Source organism: Malus sylvestris, chromosome 6 (assembly GCF_916048215.2).
Source record: "Malus sylvestris chromosome 6, drMalSylv7.2, whole genome shotgun sequence".
Classification (NCBI taxonomy): Eukaryota; Viridiplantae; Streptophyta; class Magnoliopsida; order Rosales; family Rosaceae; genus Malus; species Malus sylvestris.
This window is the reverse complement of record NC_062265.1, coordinates 2,567,470-2,587,212: the sequence shown is the minus strand read 5'-3', so window position 1 is coordinate 2,587,212 and position 19,743 is coordinate 2,567,470. Positions and strand designations below refer to the sequence as shown.

At 36.4% G+C, this 19,743-nt stretch overlaps 1 protein-coding gene and 1 long non-coding RNA gene across 3 annotated transcripts; one reads left to right on the top strand and one right to left on the bottom strand.

Moving 5' to 3' along the window:
* The first annotated feature begins 928 nt into the window (after positions 1-928).
* Positions 929-3,094, top strand: LOC126625260 (uncharacterized). Its single transcript, XR_007624366.1, has 2 exons — positions 929-1,269; positions 2,680-3,094. It is a non-coding gene; the product is annotated as an uncharacterized LOC126625260 (long non-coding RNA).
* Positions 3,095-7,909: 4,815 nt separating this feature from the next.
* LOC126625258 (trihelix transcription factor GT-3b-like) lies at positions 7,910-9,924 on the bottom strand. 2 transcript variants are annotated; one of them, XR_007624365.1, is made up of 3 exons: positions 9,549-9,924; positions 8,511-9,348; positions 7,910-8,153 (listed from the first exon to the last, which is right to left on the bottom strand). XR_007624365.1 is itself a non-coding variant. In XM_050294347.1 (2 exons), the coding sequence occupies exons 1-2, from the start codon at positions 9,846-9,848 to the stop codon at positions 8,782-8,784; spliced, it is 867 nt and encodes a 288-aa protein (XP_050150304.1). In that variant the 5' UTR covers positions 9,849-9,924; the 3' UTR covers positions 8,203-8,781. The 2 variants fall into 2 exon arrangements, 1 of the variants encoding a protein (XP_050150304.1); XM_050294347.1 differs by lacking the exon at positions 7,910-8,153 and having other exon boundaries at positions 8,203-9,348.
* Positions 9,925-19,743: the final 9,819 nt, after the last annotated feature.

The window sequence follows — 19,743 nt, the reverse complement described above, 5'->3', positions numbered from 1 at the left end:
CTCTTCTCCCTTTTATAGGTGATTTGGCTCGATGGTCAGGGCTTTGCTCTTGCCCAAAAGCTCTTGGAAGGTAGTGAGTTATCAGTTTTTTACTTGCAGTGTCATTGAAAAGTACTTTTTGGCTGATAGTAGATTAGTCTCCATCACTTGTCATTTCAGTTATAGGCATATGGCTTGTGTCTTGGTTGAGAAGGCTTCAGTTTGTCTCTGGGTTCGATGCTGGGTTTCAGACAAGTCTTCATTTAATTTGGCATCCTTGAACTTTTCTTCTTTCAAGTCCAATATTCAAATATTAACCAAAACAAAGTGCATGCATGATAATAAATTCGAACATGACAAATTGAAAGTGGTGCGCACCGCATGGATGACCTTACTTGATTCGGCCTCAATTAAAAGCTCGTCCCTTATTAGATTATAAGCCCATTTGCGGCCATGAGAATATAACCCGAGTCGAGAAGGGTGTATCATAGACATGGACCACAGGGTGCAGTGTAAACCTTTTTGTATAAGCATTGAATCAACCAAGACCGTAAATTACATGTCCTTTATTAGTCCAACAACTGAACTTGCAACAATCCCTAATATTAGTCATTGTATATGTCACTACTACATTGAACAGTCTTCGTGACGAAGAACATTGGGTCGCGTAAAGAGAAATCTCAGTTCTATAGTAGTGAAATATAATAATGATGAATGCTCTATATTAGGGGTGGACATACAGGGACTTAAGTTATTCGGTCCGATATAAAATTGTTCAGTTCTTACTTTTAGTTTTCAAAATAGTTCAAGTTGGACCCAACTTGTGTAAAAACGAGTCTATATTTCTTATGTGCAGTGCTTCTTCCAGAAAGCATCAATTATGTGCTTCCTTTATGAAACACTTCAAGTATTTTTATAGAATTCATTTGCGTTTTTATTAAGGATTCATTTCACAAATAATTATACCAAAATTTCTTTCAACCGTTTTAAAAGCGTGTTGATACTTGGACTGGTCTCCTCCCTTGTTGCAAGAGAGAATTCTATTTGAGTTGCTTTTAAGTTGGGTTGGCGGATGAGACTGGGTGGGCCCCAAAACTACGTATCAAATAAGAATTTCACCCATATTCGGTCTCCCAGAGTCCGAGAGAGAGAGAGGAGCGGTGAAAGATGACTCGGGGAAAGCAGAAGATCGAAGCGCAGAGACGAAATGCGGAGAAGAATCAGAAGGCAAAAGGGTCTCAGTTTGAGGCCAGAGCCGTTGCTCTCAAAATCACCTGTCCAATTTGCAAGGTTCTTCTTCCTCTTCACCCTTCACTCTCCACCTTGATCTGATCTTTTACTATGATCCATGAATTTATACAATTATTCAATCCAATCATTATTATTCTTAAATTTTATGATTCAGTGAACAAATTCACATCTAATTGATTGTTATGGGCCGATAAAATGAAAGCTTTGAATTGAAGATTGTACTTTGATTTGATGATTCAATTTGGACTAGTTGGTGGAGTAAATGGAGAAACTTTTGGGTTAGAGACTCATCGAATCCGACTCTTAAACCTCGGGTAAATTGTCATAGGAGGCTCTTCCGCTAGCGATAAGCAGTACATTTGTTTGCGATTACTCGAATTGTGTATGGACTTCGATTAAAGGCCAATATATAAGACATTATAACGGTCTGCATACTTCCGTTTTTCCAATGAACAACGGGTTTCGCGTAAATTACAAAAGCAACGTGTTTGATATTGGTAGTGATGGTGTATAGAATATGATTTGACATTATTGTTTGATCATTGATTATTGCTGCGACCTAAAAGAACTGTGATTTGTGATAGTTAAGTGTGAGATGTAGTAGTTGGATTTCCGAAGAGAGTCCGTGTGTACACTGAACTATGAAGGATCTGACATGGATTTTCTACTCACGAAAATATGTCTAGTTGTCAAGAGAGATTTTCCTTTCAAGTAAACTTGTTTGTCGTGTGTAAGAGGGATGAAGAAAATACAAATTTATCATCTTAACTGTGTGGTCATTCTAGTTTTACTGACCCTTCAAAGTTTTCTAGTGAGTTCCCAGATTTTTAAGGTGCTTTTTTATGCCAGTTTTTTTTCCATGTTTTATAGGAAATATAATTTATCAAAGAAAATGATAAGCATTACTGGAGAGGACAGGATTGACAAGAGGTCCGCCAAAACAACTACAAAGTGAGACAAACAAAGGGAAAAAACAAGCAGATATAGCTACAACCTAGAAATCCCCACAAAGTGCAGAGACCAACCAGTCCAACCCGAAAACTAAAAAACTAAAAAATCCAGATTATAACAAGGGGAAAATCCGTATAAGTTTTAGACATAAGGTGCTTTCTACTAAGACGCTAGATTTTGAAAGGAATAGTTAGAGAGCCTAGGGAAGCAGATAAGTTATGGTTTGACTGTTTGACTGATTTTGGCTTGTTGTCAGAGTAGAATGATTACGAAGCAAAGACTGTTCGTAGAAATATTCTTGTATTTATTGTTTGTATGGGATGATGAATACATCCTTTGGAGATTACATTTCTTTGGATCAACTCATATCTAAGAACTACTATATTTCTTGTGGTACATCACTTGTCCAGCCTGTGGTTTTGTTTCTGTTTCTACTGTGTATGGTATACCTTGTTTCAGTGACTTAGTAAGTGGTTCACTTGATTTCTAATCACTTAGGTCGTACCTAGTGCACAAGGCTCCCGCTTTACGCAGGGTCTGGGAGAGGTGAATGTCGGCTAGCCTTACCCCCATTTTATGGAGAGGCTGCTCCCAAGTCTCGAACCCGAGACCTACCGCTCATGGGTGAAGGCACTTGCCATCACACCAAGTGCGACCTCTTCTTGATTTCTAATTACTAATAAACAAAAATTCTTGTGCTTTTTAATCTCCAAATACCAGCACGAGTGGAAGGTATATTTCATTGATATCGTAATGGGGTCAAACATGAATAGTAATACCGTTTCCACAACTTTTGTGGGCTATTTGTTGTTATTGTTAACTTTTACCTTGTGTCAATTTGTGGATTGTCTGTTGTAACTTTTTACATGGATGATGAATCTATCTATTTGGAGTTTATATTCTTTTGGATCAACTTGCACCTATGAGTTACTATAGCCCTTTCAGTATATCACTTTGCCGCCTTTTGGTTTTGCTTGTGTGCTTTTGTGGTTGGTATACTTTGTTTCCTTTATTAATAAGTGGTTCACTTTGCTAGCAATCACTCCTAAACCAGAAAAATGTTCTTGCTTTGTTCAGTCTTACAATACCAGCATGACTGGAAGCTATATTTTATTGATACATAAAGGGGTCAAATTTAAGTCGGAAAACTATTTCCACAACCTGTGTGATTTATCTTAGTTCTTGTAGTGCATCAGTTTCTATGGTATAGTTATGGGGGACTGCTTGTCCACAGTGGCTGTATCAGTTTGACTATTAACAAAATTGTGTTTCTTATCGAAAATAAAAAATTAAAAAAAGGAGTTTAACTGACAGGATATAATTGATGACCGCATAGGAAAAGGATCCATATGCTATATGTAACTTTTGTCAACTCAAACGTGCTCGAAAACATATTTCCTACTGGTCATACCATATGTTTTCCCAGAGTCAGTGACGCATAAATCATTGGAAGATGTACATGATGCACTTAATATAGTGGTTGTGTACCCAACTGAATGAAGGAGGTAGAAGTAGTGGATGCCCCTTGATAAGCATACATTGTCAGGATCTGTGCCACCTGTCACAGGAGGGATGTCAATTTATCATGATAGTTGATATGATGTATTTTTTGTGGAAGTTGGTGATGAGCAATGTTTCATACTGGTGTTGTGAACTCGAGTTCCATCCTCTGATTGACTTGCCGAATGACCTCCATTCAAGCTGTCTTTCTACTTCCAAATAAATATTTCATAGTGAGCTTCCTACATGTCTGTCAGAGTATATTTTAGCTTACGTCGACAATAAAGTACATGATAACATGCATTTATTATCAGATTTAGAGATGGATTGTGATCTCTTCACCCAGGAGGAAGATCTGTGTATTTGAGGAAATTCAATGGAGATTGATGTAGATTGATGTAACTTTCTATTTCCAATGAATCAATGATTATTCTCTGTGGCAAGGAAGAATAAAGACAGCGACTTTTCATTTTTATATAGAGTATGGTAGCAGTACTGGAATGCAAGCTTCCCAGAAATTGAAAACTTCGAAGGCTTAAGTAATGTCTTTAGTTGGATGGCTTGAGATTTTAAATTCCGGATGTCATTGGGTCACATACTTTAGTATATGGCTTACCGAAAGGGTTTTTTATGATCTTTTAGCATTTGGAACGTGTACTTTTCGAGAAAAAAACTCATGTTTAACTGCAAATATATGTTGATTCTTTGTTTATGCATGCTTTGATTGTTTACAAAATGTGTGTTTTCAGGTACAACTTGCAAACCCGAAGCAACTTAGCGATCACTATGGTTCCAAACATCCCAGAGAAAATCCTCCTCCCATTGAATCAGAATGATCAGTTTCTCATGTGAAAGAAAGCATTAAAGAGCAGAAGTAAAAAGTCCTTGCTGTGTTGTTTCAGAGTTTGGACTGTATAGGCTTGTATGAAATCCCTCCAGCTTCTGACCCTGGTCTGTGAACCGTTGTATGACTAGGAAGAATGATTGATAATGTTCTGTCAGATCTGGAGTTACATTGGCTGTGAATTTAAGTTTTGTTTCTGCTCGAAGTTTCTATGTGTAATAAAGAATGATCTGAACAGAAACCCGAAAATTTTCGTTGTATCCCAATATCGAACGAATACTTATATGTCTCCTGTGTTCGAGATCTTTTGTGTGGACTTCACTCTGCCTTTAAACTTTCTATCTGAAGGATGTAGCCGTTTCTCCGGAATGTAAATACCGCCTCATATAGGTAATTCAATTCCGGAATTTAGGAGTCCGGTTACGGATTTTAGGTGGACCTCGCTATTTTTTTCATTCTTTAAATGCTAAGTAAACGCCTGAATACCTTGAAGGGAGTGTGATTCCCCTTCTTCCCTCTCTATTCCCATTTGGTAAACACGCCATTAGTTTAACGGGTTAAAACAGGTTGAAACGGATTACCCGCTTGTAGACCTGAAACAACCTATTAATGAGTGCTTATTACCTGACCCGTTTAAGCCTTAACTTGAAACCTTTTTTTCTGTGTTATTTTGTGTCGGGTTAATATGTCGTGCATAAAATTACCAAGTCACCATTGTTGTGGATTGTGAGAGTCGAGTGATAGGGAGGGCAATTTAGTGGTGGGTTCATCAACTAAATGAGACGTAAGTAGTTCTATTATTCAATTGTAAATGAGAGATCTTAAATTTCAATTCCGATGACAAGTTCAATACTAAATTCCTCCATTATTAACTATTGTGTGATTTAGCCCAAGTCTCTCACTTCTCAGGCATTAGCAAATAGCAATCCTTGTAGAAATAGCAACATATCTAATGTAACCATTGAGGCAATCACGAGATTTAGAGCTCGTTTGGATACGTTTTTAAAATAACTGAAAACACTTTTGAAGAAAATGTTTTTTGTGTCCAAAAGCACTCGAAGTACTTATTGCAAGAAACACTAGTTATGTGCCTTAAACCATTTTAAAAGTATTTTCAAACCAACCTTTATGTGACTATAGAAATAGCTCCTGCCCTGGCTTGTGAACGTTGTAGGGCAATCTGGGAGGAGGATTGATAATAGATTTTTTTTTTTTTTGAAGAAATAAATTTCAACATATAAGGTTGAGAAAATTATAGCAGTGATCCTTCAACCTTAACTGAATTAGATCTCTCAACTAAAAATCCATTACCATTGGTCATTTAACTCATTAAAATGTGCCACTTTGGTCATTTTCGTCAACTCCGTTAAAACTTCTGTCAAAATGAGTCACTTACCACGCACGTGAAGTCAGAATCAAAAGCCCAATATGGGAAACTAAATGAAAAAATTGTAGAAATGGTCCCTTAAAATTTTTAACCCAATTAGAGAAATAGACATTCAACTTTAATCCAATTGGAGAAAAATTCCCTCACCTTTAACCCAATTGTAGCAATGATTCTTCCAACACGACTCATTTTAACAGAAGTTTTGACAAAGTTAACGAAAAGGACCATAACTTTACGTTTTAAAGAGTTCAGAGACCATTGATCATAAATTTTTAGTTGAAAGATCATTGCTCTAATTAAATAAACTTTTTAATTTAATTATGAGAATTTTATAAAGATTCATTTAAGAAACAAGAAGTAAATAGATGGAAGAATTGCTGAAATAACCCAACATCCCTAAAAAAAAAAGTACAAAGATTCCTAAATTCCATCTCTACATTCTTTAAAATTGTACAAAAATTAACTTGATAGACGAAGCTAGGGAGAAAGACATCCCAATTTGATGAAGGAGAAGATGAGATGGACTGCGAAGAGAGAGAGAGTTGCCTGAACGGGAGCAACATAGATGAAGCCGATGACTAGATGAGTGAAAAGATGAAGAGTCGCATCACAAGAAAGCTTAGGTTTTTTTTTATTGGGAAAGTAGAAGTTAGAGGGTGAGATGATTGGATAAATGATTAGAAAAAAAAAGAAGTGCATATATAATGATAATAATACCTAATTATATATATAAATGAATAAATAGATGATATAATATTAATAGTAGTGGTACGGTAGGGTATACCACTGGTAATGGTTTTGAATATCATTACCGTACCGAAAATGTATGGTACGGTACAAATACCGTACCATTACCAATGGTACAAATTTTTTGGCACAACTTTGGTATGGTACAGTTGGTAATTTGGTTGGTATGGTAATTTGGCAAAAAATTCCACCCCTAGGATTGATAATAGAATTTATTATTATTTTTTTTTTGAAGAAATAAATTTCTACATATAAGGTTGATAAAATTGTAGCAGTGATCCTTTAACTTTAACTGAATTAGATCTCTCAACTAAAAATCCATTACCATTAGTCATTTAACTCATTAAAATGTGACACTTTGGTCATTTTCGTCAACTCCGTTAAAATTTCGGTCCAAAACGAGTCACTTGCCACGTACGTGAAGTCAAAATCAAGAGCCCAATATGAGAAACTAAATGAAAAAAATTGTAGAAATGGTCCCTTAAAAACTTTAACTCAATTAGAGAAATAGTCATTCAACTTTAATTCAATTGGAGAAAAATTTGTATGGTAATCTGGGAGGAGGATTGATAATAGATTTTTTTTTTTTGAAGAAATAAATTTCAACATATAAGGTTGAGAAAATTGTAGCAGTGATCATTCAACTTTAACTGAATTAGATATCTCAACTAAAAATCCATTACCATTGGTCATTTTCGTCAACTCCGTTAAAACTTTCGTCAAAATGAGTCACTTGTCATGCACGTGAAGTCAGAATTAAAAGCCCAATATGGGAAACTAAATGAAAAAATTGTAGAAATGGTACCTTAAAAACTTTAACCCAATTAGAGAAATAGTCATTCAACTTTAATCCATTGGAGAAAAATTTCCTCACCTTTAACCCAATTGTAGCAATGATTCTTCCAACACGACTCATTTTAACAGAAGTTTTGACGGAATTAACGAAAAGAACCATAGCTTTACGTTTTAAAGAGTTCAGAGTCCATTGATCATAAATTTTTAGTTGAGAAACCATTGCTCCAATTAGATTAAAATTGAGGGACCATTACTATAACTTTCTGTATAAGGTTACATGGGATGTGAAATGATATTTTTTCTGTTTGTTTATTTGTTTCTTTTTTTTCTTTTTTTTTATAATTATTTTTTATAATATGCACCATTAGCAGGTTTAAATGTGAGTGTTGTCCAATAATCCACTTAACAGGTTATAAATTTGTGGGCAAGCTTCAAATGTGACTGTTGGACAAAAATTCGGCAGGAATAACGGAATAAGTTTTATGTGTGTTCTATATAGGTACACGATCTGCATCCATCGATCGATCCATCATGTTAGACGATAACTAACCTCAAAACTTTAAATATTCGAGAGACCGTTAACAATGTATATCAAGTTTGCACCCTTCGCCGCGTGCAGCCCCATCCTTCAAGCGTCGAGGCAGACAGATTGAGGGAGACAGAGAGAGAAACCATATAGGTGCATCCCCACTCTTAAGCCTGTTTATAACATAATTATTCACCTCTACACCACAAGTAGCATATGATATGTATGAAACAGTGAAGTATACTTATTGTTGTTACATAAGATAAGATTCGTAAAACATTTGCAATCTCGTTCAGTCATATACTTCAATCTATATGCTAGTGTTACAAAAGATTTTTCATCCATCTATCTCAAGATTTCCATACCTTCCGTAAATAACACTTCCGCCAATTCAAAAAAACCAGGAAACGAAGAAATCGAAAAACAAAAACAGAGACAACGACAGATTTCTCGTGTATTGAACAAGAAGCATGCACAACAAACCCTTGCACCCTGCCAGGAGCAGCAAATAAAAGGGCAAGCAATTTTACCTCTTAATATCGATGTAAAAGCGTGGTTTGGTCCTCCATCGAAGTCACAGTATCTTATAAATGTCTACCGAACGAAACTTGTATACCAAGGTAACATTTTATAAACCAACAAGCCCAACTTTACAAATCACGATAACTTCAGTCTAGCACATCTTCGCAAACCATCAATGATGCATATTTCGCTACTCAAGCTGGCAAAAGTTTATGAACCTGAAAACCATTCACCTTTCGTCCAAAAAGAAAAGGAAAACTATTCACCTCAGAGTGTGAGTCAGAAGTTAGTTTGATTGATCAGCCTGTTCAAGAGAGTGGTTAACAGGGCATCCCTCCTCTCAGCTCTGCTCTCTTCCCTAATCCTTCTCTCTTCTTCCCTCTCTCTCCAAGCCTGCTCAACCATTAACCTCTCCCTCTCCGTTTTCTCCATCTTTTGCCTCCATTCCTCCTCAAACAGCCGCCGCTCCAGTGCCCGCTTCTCCATCATTTGCCTCCACTCCATCTCCATCCTCTGCTGATGCTGAAAAAACTCCTTAAGTAATTCCTGCACACTGCTAGTACTACTTCCACTTGCAGGATTGGTTGCTCTTGCCAATACTACTCCTTCCCCCTTCCTTTTCTTACCTTTCCCATGGCTATCCTCCTCCTCCGCGTCTTCTGACAACTCATCCGACCACTGCCCTGACCTCGATTTCCTCTTAACAAGTTTCTTTGGTCGGGCAGAACCCGCCTCGGATTCAAGAAGCAATCTCTGCATATTCTTGGCTCTTTCAGTAAACACTGCGTGCAACTCTTCAAAGAATGGACATTCCCGCCCACTCTCTGGATCAGACGTCTCCTTCCCCTGAAGATATACAAGTCATTATTACTAAATAGTGTTTGCTAAAAGCCGCTTCATAACCATTTCGTTTTTAGTTTTTATTTTCCGCTAACGAAAACTGATTGAAAACGAAATGGAAACGGCCTCTAAGTGATTTCAACCAAAACCCTAGAAAAATCCAATTGGGGGTTTTTGGGTGCGTTGTCAGTTTTGAAAATTCATACCTTGTAGCGAATGAGGAGGTTCTTCCACTTGCACTTGCACTGCTCGGGGGTTCGATTGAAGCCTCTCTCAGTCATCTTAGAGCTCACTGCCTCCCACTGCGGCTTGCTGCGCTTCGATACAACGGAGTCCCTAATCTCCAGCTCCCCACGGATCGCGATCAGCTCCCTTGTCTCCTCCGAGGCCCACTGCCCTGCCCCGGTCGGACTGCTAATCATCATCTTCATCATTCCCCCTCCTCCTCCTCCTCCGCCGCCTCTCAGCCCCACGCTCGCTTCCTCATCTCCGCCTCCACCATACATCTTCCCCCGCCCTACCACGGCGTTCTCTTCCCTGCTCCCGAAACCGCAATTATAGGGTTTCGTCGTGGATTAATATGTAATAGGGCATTATGATTCGTATATCCAGCTTTTAAAATCACTAACCTTTTTGCACGCGTTCTTGCTCGTGAGAAAAGGACAATTTTTTGGCTAAATATCCAAAATGATCATTGAGATTTGCATAATCAATAGAAATGGTCTATGAGATTCAAAATTAATAGAAATGGTACCTGAGACAAAGATAATGGTACCTTTATCGATGACTAACTCACCTTGGTTTCGCCGCAAAACGGCTCGAAAGTGGCTAACCATTTTCGAGTTAGCTAATTTCGAGCCGTCTTCCAGCCAAACCACGGCGATTTAGCCATATAGAAAGATACCATTATCTTCATCTCATCAAGAAGTATGATTTTTGTTTTTGAATCACTCGATTTCGTTGGTATTGAAGAAGTTATGAACGTTTAAAGTTTACCCAGTTTCCGGTGAGTTTCCAGTTTTTCAGCAAACCAGTCACTTTCAGGCTATTTTACGGCCACTTCCGGCAACCATTGGGCTTCCAAATAGGTATAATCTTGTTCTACACTTTCCTATCTTCATTTTGATATATTATGGGTCGAATTTGGTTAAGAATCGATTGAGTTACGAAGTTTTGAAAATTGCCCAAAGAGTTTTTAACGGAAGAACCAAAATCATGGATGGTGGACAATCTCAGGGACCATTTCTATTAATTTTGAATCTCATAGACCATTTCTATTGATTATGCAAATCTCAAAGATCATTTTAGAATTTTTTAAACTTTTAATTAATTGTATTATTATTCATGTACTTAATCGTGTTCCATACACGATAAAAAATCACTCGTATAAAAGATCGTTTTCAACGCATGCTCTCTTGCTTGTGCGAAAGATCGTTTTCAGTCACGCGTAGCGCGGTGTATAGGATTTTATTTTAAGGAAAACTAATGAAAAAAGATTTCAAAACTTTGAGTTTTAACCAAAAGTCACCTAATAACTTTATTTAATGAGAAGGGCAAAAGATAAAAAAAAAAAAAAACTTATTCAACCCAAAGCGCGTGTGCACGCGAGCAGTGCGAAAGCAAGCATCTACCAATTCAACAGAAAACCAACAGTGGAAATGCAGCACACAAATTACTTTTTAAATATTTCATCGGGAAGGAAAAGGTTCAGAGAGAGAGAGAGAGAGAGAGAGAGAGAGAGACTGTGAGGGTAGAGAGAAGAGAATGTCAACCAAATCCATTCAAACTGACATCAACAAACCTCAAAAAAATTTAGAGAGAAAGAGAGAGAGAAATTTGAGATAAAAAAATATATTGCTGACATCAATACATGACTACCACTTAGCCATACACGTGGTGTAGCCTCTTATCATCACCCCATGTTCAAATTATGGAATTCTTTATTAATTTTAACCCTAACTAGCTAAAACCTAAAAATAAAAAATATTAGATTATGATCCTCAATGAAAGCACATTAGCTTTTCTACTGCTTTTTTGATCTTTCATTTATGTTTTTGTTGTTAATTTTGTATTGAATAAATTAAAGGAAAGTCAAATAAATTGTTTGAAGAAATGTTAAAGAACAAATAGGAATGTGAAAAATCATTATTCTAACTCTGTAAGAATATAAATATGATTGCCAGTGATTCATATGATAATGAGAAGAGAGCTTCAAATTTTGAACCTTTTAGTGTTCAGTTTAAAAAACAATGATAGTGCTAGTGTTCGATTTTAAGAAAGTGTTTAGTTTACGAAATAATGACAGTACTAGTTTACGAAATACTGATAATACTAGTGTTTGGTTTAAGAAATAGTCAGTGCTTAGTTTACGAAATAGTGATAGTATTATTACTTGGTTTAATAAATAGTCTATTTAGTTTACGAAATAATGATAGTACTAGTGTTAGATTTAAGAAATAATCAGTGTTTAGTTTACAAGATGTTTGGTTTAAGAAATAGTCAGTGTTCAGTTGACCAAATAGTTAGTGTTCAATTTAAGAAGTAGTGATAGCATTAATGTTTCGTTTAAGATATAGTCAATGTTCAGTTTAAGAAATAGTGTTCAGTTTAGGAAGTAGTCAATGTTCAGTTTAAGAAATAGTGTTCAGTTTTAAAAGTAGTCAATGTTATGTTTAAGAAATAGTGACAGTATTAGTGTTCATAAAACTAAATAATGAAAAATTTCTTTTATTTTTGATCTTGTAATATTATTACTTCGTTTGTTCTAAAAAAATTGGAAGAATAGTCAAATAAACAAATAATAAAATAAAATAAAATAAAAATAGATTGTTTATGGAGTGAAGTGAAATGAGAGGGAAGAGCGGGGAGAGGTAAAAAAAATGAGAGAAAAACTTGACGTGCATGGGTGAGGTGAAAGGAGAGAGAAAAATTGATGGGAATATGTGAAAGAGGGAGAGAGAGAAAGAGTGAGGGATAGTATGTGTAAGTGTGTGATGGACGCGTGAGTATTTGTTGGCTTTTTTTTTATTTTTTTTGTTATTATGTAAAATTTTTGTCATTTTTATTAAAATTTGAACCATTTTTGTATATTAAAGTTTAAACCATTTTTATTAAATAAAGTTAGTATAGTTTTTTGTTAATTAAAAGTTTTGAGAAGCCCTTTTCATTAAAGCTCATTTTATTTTAGGGGTGTGCTATCCACACACCATTTTTTACTTCTCATACACCCCTTGTTAATTTATGTGTTTTGATCTTCTTCAATTCATCCGATTTGACGGCTGAAAATTAGAAGGGTGTGTGAGAAGTAAAAAAAGATGTGTGGATATCACACCCCTTTATTTTAATGTTTTGCATTTGTGTTAGGTGAGAGGCTAAACTTATTGATGATATATAATTGTCGACTAAAAAGATATAATTGACTTTAATTTAGTAGCTATGTGTTCGCATTGCACAAGCTTATTATTCACTCACTATCCTGTTTAACTTAAAATGCTTTATGGAAGCTAAGTTTATACAAAATAATTAAACAATCCAGAACATATTCACTGATCAAAGTTTCTTTCTCAATTGCAGAAGCAGAATATATGAGTGCCTTTGAAGCTACAACTTAAGCCATATGGCTAAGATTTGTACTGCATGACTTTAGTGAAGAACAAATTGAACCTACTACTTTGATGTGTGACAATACCTCTGCTATTGCCATGTCAAAGAACCCTGTTTTCAGGAAATAATTATTGATCAACAATTCTGTAAGAGTAAGGAGCAGCTGGCTGATATCTTCACCAAACATTGGCCAAAGACAAATATTGTAACTTGAGGGACAAGTTAGGAGTGATTTCAGTTAAGACCTTAAAAGGGAGTATTAGTTGATTAAGGTCTAAACTACCCTTTTCTTTATCTATGTAAGTTGTTAGTCCATGTGATAATAAGTTGTTTGAAATCAATGGCTGAGATTAGTTCATTTTGTGTTAGGCTTAGATGTGAGCAAGTGGGAAGATCTCATAGGATTTTGTAATCAATGCTTGGATGAGCTCATAGGCTCTCCTAGTTTCTATCAGTGCCTAATGGCTCTTTTGTACTGTTTTGATGGATGAATGGATACAACGCGGAGATGAGCATATTGGATCTTTGTGAGATTTTGATCAAAATCTTTGCATCACCATTTTCCTTTCTCTCTGAGTTCTAGTTTTCTTCTTCTTAATCGCTGCAATACTATTAAGCTTTTACAGATTCTAACAGAAACAACAACGTTTTCATAGTAGACATCTGATGTTTTAGAATTGTGACAGCTGTAACGTGAGGTAGATACAATGTTGGCCTTTTTCCTTTGATTTTTGTCAAAGGTTTTTTTATCGAAAACCTGTCTTCATTGTAAGGATATGAAGGTTCTATATAGTACAAGTGTCCAGAGATTAAGCAATAAGTTGTTAGGTGGTTAAAACAGTTAGGAATGTTTACTTAGTGTGTAAGGAAAAGCTGTGACTATATAACTTGTAATTGTTCTTTAAGCACATTCATTCAATACATTTGAAGAATTATTCAGTGATAAACCTCTCTATTTCTCTCTCTCTCTCTCTCTCTCTCTTTATCGTGCTTTACTTTTTGAGAAAACTCCATTGCAGAAGCTTCATTTTCTGCATCCTAACATGGTATCTTCGCTGGTCGAGGGTTCGTCTTCTCGATCCTAAGTTCCTTTCTGCTTCCATGCACATTTTCTGAAGATCGGTACACATTTTTCTTTTTGATTTGGTACTGCCAGTTCTTATATCTGTGAGTTTGCGATCTATAGTTTGCATTTGTTGATTGATCGCCATTTGTTTGATGAAATGTCTAACTGAAGATCTTCTTTTTCTGCTATACAATTCTTTGTTATTTCTCTCTTGATTTTGATTTCGTCTTTTGTATAATCAAGATTGTGAAGTTTGAAACCTTAATTTTTCAAAGGTTTTCGTGAAAATTCCTCAATTCGTTGAAATTGTTATAGTGATATGGTGACTCCTACTCAGTTGCAAATTGTGCAATCTCCGATTACGAATCTTATTCCGAATGTTACTACATCAGTTACTGTGAAATTAGATGATACAAATTATCTCGTTTGGCATTATCAATTACAATTGCTGCTTGAAAGTCATGGAATTTTTGGCTTTGTTGATGGATCTCGTCGATGTCCTACTCGATTTGAGAAAGATTATGAAGTTGAAGGAGTTGAAACTGATGACTTTAAAATCTAGAAAATGCATGATCGGGCTTTCATGCAACTCATCATTGCCACACTCTCTCCCACTGCTATGTCTTGCCTTATTGGGTGTATGACTTTGTATGACATGTGGACCAATTTGAAAGACAAGTTCTCTACTATCACCAAGGCTAGTATTTTCCAGATGAAAACTAAGTTACAAAAATTAAGAAAGGTGCTGATTCTGTTTCTCAATATCTTCAACGCATCAAGGATGCTAGAGATCATCTGTCTGCGGCTGGTGTTTTCTTTGATGATGATGATGTGGTGATTTTAGCCCTCAAGGGGTTACCAGCTGAATATAGCACTTTTAGAACTGTTATTCGAGGATGAGAAAATGTTATCTCCTTGAAAGATTTCAGAGCACAGTTATTGGCTGAGGAAGCTACTATTGAAAATAATACAGTTTTTGAAACCTTTGCAACTGCTATGCTTGCTCAAAATAACAATGGCAAAGGCAAAGCTTTAATGCTTAGTGATCATGTTTTTGGCAGTTCCTTTGGTGGTTCATCTCACTCTCCAACTCACAATTCTAGCCCTTCTCACAATGCTAATTCTAGACGTTTTTCCAATATCAATGGAGGTTTTACTAATTCTGCTTTTTGAGGACGAGGAAGAGGCAGAAACAACTTTCACTCGAACTTCCGATTCAATGGTGTTCCTAATAATAATGCTGGAATTCTTGGTTCACCAAAGCCTCATGTATCTACATGTTCTGAGCATGGTTATGACATTCATGTGTGTCAAATTTGCAACAAAAAGGGTCACATAGCTTCAGACTGTTTTCAAAGACATTCTACCTCCACATCTTCATCCTCCAGGGTTCAGTGTCAGATTTGCTGGAAGTTTGGCCGCACTGCCATTTAATGCTATCACCGGGCTAATTTTTCTTACCATAGGAGATCGCCATCACCTACTCTCACTGCCATGCACACCACTTATCAGCCTTCTGCACCTCAGGAGTCTTTTTAGGTGGCTGATACAGGAGCTACCTCACATATGACCTCAGATCTTGTCAATCTCAATCTGGCAGAACCATTTCCCAGCAATGAAACAATAACCACATCTAGTGGTTTAGGTTTAAAAATTTCTCATATTGGCTCCAATACCTTGAAAACTCCTAGATATGCATTTGAGTTGAAGAACATATTGCATGTGCCTCGTTTATCTCAGCATCTATTGTCTATATATCGATTGTGCAAAGACAACAAATGCAGATTCATTTGTGATGAATTCTGTTTTTGGATCCAGGACAAGGTCACTGGGACAATCCTTCTTCAGGGACTGTGTAGAGATGGCCTTTATCCTATCCCATTTCATATTCCACAATATCTACTTTCTTAAGCACAAAAGCACACTGCATCATTCTAGCAGAAAGCATGCTATCTTGGACATCATGTCAAAATAAATTTGTGGCACAAAAGATTAGGGCACCCATCTAACATTGTTGTCTCTACAATGTTAAATTAATCTAAAATCCCTACATCTGTTGATAATGTGTCTTCTGTTTGTACATATTGTCTAGAAGGCAAGTTAACCAAATTGCCATTTGTTTTTCTTGCAAATAAGGTTGTAAAACCCTTAGAGGTTCTCCATAGTGATGTTGGGGGGCCTTCTTCTATTGTCTCAGTTGAAGGCTACAAGTATTATGTAAGCTTTGCTGATGAATGTACCAGGTTTACCTGGATTTGCCCATTAATAAATAAAAGTGAAGTTTACAGTGTACTTGTTCACTTTTATAATTTCTTAGTCACCCAATTTTCTGCCTCTATTAAAGTTTTTCAAAGTGATGGTGGTGGAGAGTACACAAGTCATAGATTTCAACAATTTTACTTGATAAAGGTGTCATCCATCATAAATCCTGTCCTTATACTCCAGAATAGAATGGTCTAGCCGAAAGAAAGCATAGACACATTCTTGAGATAGCCATTACCCTTTTACAAACTGCTGCATTACCAACAAAATATTGGTTTCATGATTGTGCCATCTCTGTCTATTTGATCATTAGGATGCCATGTCAAACTCTCAAAATGTCATCTCCTTTGTATTGTTTGTTTGGTACTTTACCAACTATGTCTCATCTTAAAGTGTTTGGTTGTGCATGTTTCCCACTGCTAAAACCTTACAACTCAACCAAGTTACAACCTAAGACAACCCAATGTGTTTTTATAGGGTATGCATGCCAATATAAGGGTTACTTATGTCTTAACCCAATTTCTGGGAAAATCTTTATTTCTAGACATGTCTTGTTTGATGAGGAGAGTTCATTAACTCTGTTGGTGCATCTTCATCACATATTACACCACCATCCAATTCATTACACACTTTTCCTTTGGCCACTTCACAGAACATCACAGTTTCACCACTTCCACTACAAGCTGTTTCTTTACCCTCTCAAGCCACAGTGTCCTCATCTGTTACAACCCCTAATGCCTCAGAGTGTTCCAATACACATATTCCTAGAGATCCAGAGTTTTGTTCTACCCCATTACCCACTTCTGCATCTTCTGCACTGTCTGCTGTCCCTAGTGATCCAGATTTTCAACCTGAAAATCTGCAAGTTGTCAATCTTATTACTACTGTGAATTTGCATCCTATGCAAACTACATCCAAGAGTGGGATAAGTAAGAAGAAGGTCTGCCACTGTTCTGTCCTCATTTGATGTTACAGAACCTACATCTTTCAAGGTAGCCAATAAATGTTTTGAATGGAAGGTTGCTATGCAAGATGAAATAGATGCTCTCCATGCTCAAAATACTTGGACCTTGGTTCCAATGCCTCTAGATAAGAATTTAGTGGGCTGTAAATGAGTTTATAGACTCAAGAAGCATCCATATGGTTCCATAGCCAGATACAAAACTAGGTTAGTAGCTAAGGGCTATAATCAAGATGAGGGTATTGATTATACTGAGACTTTTAGTCCTGTTATGAAACCTACTACAGTGAGGTTGATTTTAGCCTTGGCTGCACAATTTAATTGGTCTTTAAGGCAGTTGGATGTTAAAAATGCATTATTGCATGGTGATCTTCATGAGGAGGTCTATATGTCTTAGCCTTAAAGGTTCCATAGTACTACTCTTCCTTCTCATTATGTTTGTAAACTCAACAAATCGTTGTATGGTTTAAAACAAGCTCTATGAGCTTGGAATGAGAAGTTCACAAGCTATTTGCCTGGATTGGGTTTTAAACAATCACTTCCAGATCCTTCCTTGTTTGTTCAACATTCTTCTCTTAGTGTTGTGGTGCTTTTATTATATGTGGATGATATCATCCTTACTGGGAGTTCTTCTAAGCTGATTAATGCAGTTATTACAAATTTAACAAGGCATTTGATATGAAGGATTTGGGGCAGTTGCACTATTTTTTGGGCTTGGAGATCAGTTATTTACATGTTTGTTTGTCTCTCAAACCAAGTATATCAGGGAGTTACTTCAAAATGTTGATTTACAGGATCCTAAACCATGTGCCACTCCCTGTTTACCATATCATAGACTACTTAAAACTGAAGGTACTCCCTATCAAAGCCCTGATCAATATCGAAGTATAGTAGGTGCTTTGCGATATTTAACATTCACTAGGCCTGACATTGCTTTCTCAGTGAATCAGTGTTGTTAGTTTATGCATAATCCTATGGATTCTCATGTTGTGGCTGTTAAGAGGATTTTGAGATATCTTAGTGGCACTTTGGATTATGGTCTTCATTTTCAAATTGATAAACTACAATTACAAGCTTATAGTGATGTTGATTGGGCTGGTGATCCTAATGATAAGAGATCTACCTCGGGTCACATTGTTTATCTTGGTTCTAGTCCCATTTCTTGGGCTTCTAAGAAGCAACACACCATCTCTAGGTCATCCACAGAGGCAGTGTACACAGTGGCGAAACTACAGAGGAACTGGGAGGGGCGGCCGCCCCTCCTTCGCTGGAAATTAAGCCCATAAACGTGGTTCCGCCCCTCTGGTCTCGTCGGAATGAATGGCGCACCTGCACTGTAGTCTGCAGATGGTTTCTGCTGCTGTGCGCAGCAGTTTGTGTAATTTTTTTTTTAAATCCCTTAAATGAAACGGCATCGTTTCATTTAGTATTGAAAAAAAAGGCATCGTTTCATTTAGTATTGAAAAAAAAACTCTTTAGATAAACAAACGACGCCGTCGCCATCCTTAATTGCTTAAAAAGATAGAAAACTTTAAAGGGGACCACTATCCCCGACTCCCAATGCCTTCAATTTTTCAAAGCAGACCTTCACTTTTTCAAACCTAATCCCCTTTTAACCAATCACAAGACCCGTGCCCCCCAAACCCCAGCAGCTTTCAGCCTTTCACGTTTCAGGCACTCTCCTCCCGTTCCGTTGTCCCTTATTTCTCCATCAAGCCGAGCCAGCCGCCAGCCTCCAGCCTCCAGCATAGCAGCCAACTTGTTGGTTGTTGGGTTGGTTTTCCACTTCTCTCTCAATTCTAGGTAAATTTTTTAACTTTCTAATTTATATTATCCCTAACCCTAATTGATTAATTAATACAAAATTTTAGTTAATTAATATAGAATCATAGAGTAATACACTAATATAGTTATTGATTTTTGCATATAAATATGAATCCTTTGAATGATTATTGATGAATTAAATTATTGTCTAGAGTAAAAATTGAATTCTTGATTCTTGATATTAATTTATTAATTGAATTTTTGTGTATTAAATAATTTATATGAATATTGGTATTGATTAATTGTTGGTTTAATTTGTTAGTACTCATATTGACTATAGTATAGTAGCTTACTCTTGAATTAAGAGTCTAAGACTTTTTTTTTCTTTTCCATATACAGTTAAACAATGGAACGATACTATAAGAAACAGTGCTTAAATCCTCCTTCAAATATTTTGGGTAGTCCTTCTTCGAATATTCCAAGTAGTCCTCCTTCGAATATTTCAAATATTCCTTCTTCGAGTATTTTGGGTAGTTCCCAACAAAGTGAGGTCACTGAGTTAGATGAAATATTGGCTAATCTTCCTGTAGACCCTGGACATAAACGTTGAATGCTTTATTATCCACCTAATTATCGTGAAGCAATTGGGTTTACAAATTGGAGGAAAGGACTCGAAAATTTTCGAGATCATGAGGGAGGTGTTGGAAGTCTTCATAATAAAGCTTTACAACAAGCTAGAGATTTG

Excerpts from the sequence above, each read along its gene's own strand:
- LOC126625258 (XM_050294347.1), bottom strand. The coding sequence starts at position 9,848 with ATGTATGGTGGAGGCGGAGATGAGGAAGCGAGCGTGGGGCTGAGAGGC. Across the intron at positions 9,349-9,548 it reads ACCTCCTCATTCGCTACAAG|GGGAAGGAGACGTCTGATCC; the intron begins GTATGAATTTTC and ends GTATATCTTCAG.